This window comes from Bison bison, unplaced genomic scaffold, assembly GCF_000754665.1.
Source record: "Bison bison bison isolate TAMUID 2011002044 unplaced genomic scaffold, Bison_UMD1.0 scf7180017864223, whole genome shotgun sequence".
NCBI classification, from domain to species: domain Eukaryota; kingdom Metazoa; phylum Chordata; class Mammalia; order Artiodactyla; family Bovidae; genus Bison; species Bison bison.
Window position 1 is genome coordinate 2,337,012 of NW_011494795.1, and position 5,718 is coordinate 2,342,729.

The following is a 5,718-nucleotide window of genomic DNA, read 5'->3' on the forward strand; positions in this document are numbered from 1 at the left end:
TCGGGCCCGCCCGGAGCTGATCGGCTCCACCTTCTCGTCTGCCATGCCGCGCAACGAGCCCGCCATCCGCAACTCCCTGCCGCCCTGCAGCCGGGCGCAGAGCGTCGGGGACGCAGAGGTGGCTGCCATCGGCCAGCTGGCCTTCCTGAGGCACCTGACGCTGGCCCAGCTGCCCAGCATCCTGACGGGCTCGGGGCTGGTGAGCATCGGCCTGCAGTGCCAGCAGCTCCAGTCGCTCTCGCTGGCCCACCTGGGCTTGATGGGCAAGGTGGTCTACATGTCTGGCCTCTCAGACATGCTGAAGCACTGCAAGCGGCTGAAGGACCTCAGGTGAGGGGCCCCGCCGCAGCCTCCAGGGCACAGAGGGGAGTGCGGAGTGTGGCCTTGAGTTTGGCGAGAGTGTTTGCCTTCCTGCCACATGCCTGCCAAGACGGAGGGCACAGGCCTGAGAGTCTCGAGGGCCGGGGGCTTGACCAGGGACTGACGGTGTGTAGTGGGGGGTGTCGGGGTGTGAGTTGGAGCGACAGCGGTTGGTGGCATCCTGGCAGAGCACACAGGAGGCCGTGCTCCTGAGCCCGGTCTGGGACATCACCCTCATCGCTGGCTGTTTGAATGCCTGTGTCCCAGAGGCTCGGGCGCTGGTCAGAGAGGGGCCTGAGCCCCTGCCTGTGCCCACAGAGCCTTACGGAGCAAGCTGTGGAGGCCAGATCCTCACTGGGCGGAAGGGCGAGGGACGACGGGGGCGGGGGTGCCACACACACCCTGCCCCAGGGCACAGCCAGTCATGGCAAGTGCCTCTTCCTCCTCCTCTGCCCTGCTGCCCTGGCCGCAGACACTGCTGGTCACTCGCGCTGAGTTTGGCTAGCCCTCCAGTGCTGGCAGCCTGCAGGTGGAGTGGATGGGCCCCCCACGCCCACCACACCTGCCATGAACACCCATGACAGGGGCATCTCTGGGGACGGACCTGGAGGTGGCGGGCATGTTAAGAGAAAAATAGAAAAGTGTTGAGGAGTCTGTGTGTACCGCGTGCTCTCCTCGCTGCTGCTTGAGCAGCGAGGTCCCCAGTGGGAAGCGAGGTCCCGCATCGCCACCTAGTGGCCGAGGTGCTGCAACGTGTCCTTCGCTGTCTGGCGGCATCTCCATCCTGCAGGCGGCCAGGGCGCGGGTGGGGGGTGATTGCAGCCCAGCAGTGCTAGGTTAGGGCTTGTCTCCCTGCTCCAGTATTCCCATTTTCAGCAGCCCTGCCCCTGGGGGCTTCCTTCCTGCCGGACCCGGAGAGAACGTGAGGCCTTTCAGAATCATGCCCAGAGGGACCCCCGTTCCCCACGGTTTTAGGAGCTTAGGACTTCTGTTTACATGTGATTAAAGCCCCCAGCTCCCTGCTGCGTTTCGTTTCAAGGCCTGGTGACTCCCGTGTGGGACAGCTCTGAACAGACATCCCGTCACCTCAGACCTGATTTTAAAGTTGCTTCCCTGTCCTGTCTTGTCCGTGTCCCTGGGCATCAGGAGGCTGAGTGCTGGCCCTCGGGCTCTTGTCTGGGGAGGGGGAAGACAGCCCCTTCCCCATGTCTGCCTCACCCAGGGCATCACTGCGTTCAGAGCGCTCAGGCTCTCCTGACGCTTGGAGGCTTTCTGCCCCCAGCACAGGCCTACTGCCTCTGCGGGGAGCGGGCTCAGGGGGTCTTGCTGCTTGTCCTGGAAGCCTCTCTTTTGATGACGAGAGCCCATGGCTGCAGATCAGCTTCTTGGGGGCTGCCCGGGAAGTCACTCTCAGTTTACCAGGCAAGACGGTTTTGGGGTTCCCTGTGGGTCTTACATGTTGATGGAGGTCTTGCCAGCCTCCCAGGCCCACCGAGAGTGTCAGTGTCTGTCCCAGGTGTTACACCATGTTTGTGCTGGGGGTGGTTTGTGCAGTGCCTGGGCCTTGGAGGTGGGGGTGGCTGGACCCAGAGGGCTCAGGACTATGTCACCCCAGGTGTGGCGGTGTCCCCACAGTGTGGGCATGGCCTGGCGCAGGGCTGTCCTGTGCCTTCCTCCCGGCCCTCGTGCTAACAGGGAGGGTGAGGGCCCACAACGGCCCTCACAAAGGCCCCCAGAGGCCTGGGTGGCTGGTTGAGAGGGAGCCTTGCCCGGTGCCCACTCGCCGCCCTTTAAAGCATCCTCCTGGTCAGTCATAGGGGGCAGACGTAGCTCTCTGAGCTGCAGTTTCCTGCAGACGTGCCCAAATCTCCATCATCCCATGAAGCCCTTCTCGCCCACCACAGCGCCTGTGCGCTCTCTGCCCACTCTGGGTGGATGTCTCTGGCCGGCCTCTCCCTCTTGTGTTGCCAGCCTTGAAGTGGCTCGGGCCACGTGACCGTGGACTCCCCCAACAGTCAGAGCGAGTTGTCAAAGCTCAGGTGACAGCCCAGCATGTCTGAGAAGTGCCGCTGGGGCCTGGTTCTGATCCCCAAGGACGACCCTTATTAACAGTTTTCCTTGTGGGAAGCTTTCGGGTGGACTGGATCCATGCTGACCTCTGTCCATGAGGCCGCCTAGGACTTCCTGTATGATTTACCAGGAAATGATCTTAAGCTCTGCTTGTGCCCCAGCTCCCTGCCCCGGGCTGCTGTGCCCGTGTCCTGGGGCTGCCCTGACAAACGACCACCAGCTGGGTCACCCAAGACAACAGGGCCATCCTCTCACAATCAGGAGGCCAGAAGTCCCAGGTCAAGGTGGGTGGGAGCCTGTGCCAGGCCTGTCCTTCGGCCTCTGGTGGCTGCAGGCAGTGTGAGCATTCTTAGGGTCGTGGATGTATCCCTGCAGTGCACCCCAGCTGTTGCAGAGCCAGCTCCCTGTGCCGTCACGTGGCTTCTCAGGGACCGGTCATTGGACCAGCTCCTGCCCCGGTCCTGCGTGCCCTCATCTCAAGTCATTTGTGTCTGCAAAGACCCTGCTTCCAAACACGGGCCCTCTCCCCCGGCGCCCCGTGCAGGTCCCGAGGGTGTCACTGCAGCACGTCTTCCGGGGCCTGGTGCAGCCGGTCCCCGCACCCCTCCCCATCCTCCTGGCTCTCAGGCGCTCTGAGAAGGCAGTGCAGCCGCAGAGCGAGCCTGCTGGGCCTGTGGGCCCCTGGACAGGAGCCCTGTCGTCTCATGCCGCATGTCCTGTCTCCCCGCAGGTTGGAGCAGCCCTACTTCAGCGCCAACGCCCAGTTCTTCCAGGCGCTGAGTCAGTGCTCCGCGCTGCAGCGCCTCTGCCTGGTGTCGCGCAGCGGGACGCTGCAGCCCGAGGCCGTGCTGGCCTTCATGGCGCGCTGCCTGCACGTGGTGGTGTGCCACCTGTTCACCGGCGAGTCGCTCAGCACCTGCCGCAGCCTGCAGCAGGCCCTCCTCCGCAGGTGAGTGCGTGGGCCCCTCGCAGGCGGCAGGACCCTCCTCGTCATCATCCTCCGGCTTCTCAGGAGTTCCCTGGGGGACAGCTGTCAGAACCGGGCACCCACGTGGTGCCACCCGTCACCCTTCAGCCTTAGGCTCCGGGCGTCGTTTCCCCATCACGTCGTTTTTCTGCACGGGTTCCCTTCAGAGCCCCTGTCACGCCTGGTGGGCCGTCTTCTGGAGAGCTCTGGGCCAGCCGGGTGCCTGGGGAGGCTGCTTCCAGCCCTGCCTCACACGAGGACCTCTGCCCCCTTCTTTCCTGAGAGCCTCCACCTCGAGCAGCAGAGGCCTGGCTCTTGTCCCTGTGCTGTTTGCTGACTTGTCCTCGTCCCCAGCCTTCCACCCCCACCCCGCAGTGTGCAGGGTCCTAGAAGTGATAGGGCGTGTCCAGGAAGTGGCTCGGTTTCGTGCTCTCTGCATGGCCATCCCACACCTAAGCGTCCCTGTGGGTGGGAGAGCCCCTGGCCCACAGCCTCGCCCATGCGAGATGCTGCCAGATGCCCGGGGCTCCTGGGCGAGCCTGTCCTCGCACCGTGAGTCTGTGCGGTGTGTTTCCAGGGAGCATCGTTTCGCGTGCCTGTTGCAGGGCTGCGTCTCCTTGTTTGTGGCCGATCCCCTCATTCCTGGCGGGCCCTACTGTGGGGCTTCCTCAGGGAGTGGCGGCGCTTGGGGCCGGTGAGCCCAGAGTGCGGCCGCTGTGCCATCGCCTGCCGTGGGCCCGCCTCTCCGCTGCTGGCTTTCCCTGCCATCGGTGTTCACTGTGGACGCAGGTTACGGCTGTGGGTCCAACAGCCTCCCCTGCTACCCTCCTACGCCCCAAGCTTCCTCTTAAATCTGCCACTTGCCCTGGCCCCTGGTCCGAGAACGCAGGCAGCAGAGCCTCTTGGTTGGTGTATAAAACGCAGCTCCGTGGGCTTTGAATGACAGCTGCAGGGAATCTCCGGGGCAACTGCCAGACATGAACCTGACCCCTGCGTGCACAGAAAGTTCAGAGACTCCTGTAGAGGCTGCTCCCGTGGGTGCTAACCTGAGCACGTGGCAGCTGCCTTTGGCCAAGTAAGCGTGTGCTGTCGGTCTAGCAGGAAACGGTGAACTTGGCTTCACCAGCAGTTTGTAGGGAAGCAGTTAAGTGAAGCGATGTCTGCAGGGTCCACTCCGGGGGACACTCCGGATCCTGTGACCTCTCACCTATGCACTCCGGAAGCTCTCTCTGGCGCTCCGGAAGTTCTCTCTAGCGCTCCGAAGTTCTCCTGGTCCCTGGGGTCCTCAGTGAGGGCGTTATGTCAAGTACAGAGATCCTTCTGGGGTTTCTAAGCCTTCCAGCGCACACTGGAGAAGTCAGGGTTGGGGGTGGAACCTAAGTCTCAGAGAGGTTGACTGCAGTGCCCTCTGATGGCTGTGCGCCTGCCAGCCGGGCCTGGTGAAGCCCTTCCCGACGCTAAAGACTTGTTTTTCAGTAAGTGTGCTAAGTCGCTTGAGTCGTGTCTGACTGTGTGTGACCCTATGGACTGTAGCCTGCCAGGTTCCTCTGTCCATGGGGTTCTCCAGGCAAGAATACTGAAGTGGGTTCCATGCCCTCCTCCAGGGGATCTTCCCAACGCAGAGAAGATGGTATTTTTAAAAGATCTTTAAATATGTGTAACCTAAAGTTTCTGACTTTAACTGTTTCATGGTGTGCGGTTAGTGGCACCGAGCACGTTCACAAAGGGAGCCTCGTTCTACTTTTGCTTCTGTGGACTGTACAGACATCTTTTCAGTCTCCAGTTTTCCATGTCTCTGCGTTGGTTCAGATTTAGAAGCAGCAGGCGTTTGCGGGGCTGTGGGTCAGGGCGGAGAGCTCACAAGATTCTGCCTTCTCGTGGGTGTGTGTGTCCCCCTTGCCATCCGGGCCTTTGCAGAAGGTGTGCGGTGTGTACACACCAGGCCGTGTGCTTCCCTAGTGGGTCCTGGAATTTGACAACCGGTCCAGCAGGAACGTGTATCGGCTCTCAGGACTGGAGTGAGGGCCTGGAGCAGCCCTTCCTGGGGAGGGGGGTCTGCCCCGAGCGGGTCCCCAGGGGCATGAAGCGCTTAGGCCCCCTGGAGAGGAAATGTGGTGACGCGGCAGTGCCCCTGGCGGCCGTCGAGTGTGGCCCTGGGGGTCCCAGCCCCCTTCTCCCAGATCTCCACGCCCCGCGGATAGGGGAACGTGATGGAGGAGGCCAGGCTGGTCACAGAATTACAGACGTGGCATCAGCCAGGTCTCCGGAGTCATAGGGCTCAGGCCGCCCCACCAAATGGTCCTTATGGGGTCGCCGGTCCT

General features: G+C 62.6%; 1 protein-coding gene across 1 annotated transcript in view; it reads left to right on the plus strand.

Annotated features, from left to right (window-relative positions):
* Window positions 1-5,718, plus strand: part of FBXL18 (F-box and leucine-rich repeat protein 18) — a 22,661-nt gene that overhangs the window by 11,089 nt on the left and 5,854 nt on the right. Inside the window, exons 8-9 of the mRNA XM_010845794.1 lie at window positions 1-330; window positions 3,161-3,379. Coding sequence (XP_010844096.1) covers window positions 1-330; window positions 3,161-3,379 — 549 coding nt within the window. The remainder of the gene's footprint in view (window positions 331-3,160; window positions 3,380-5,718) is intronic.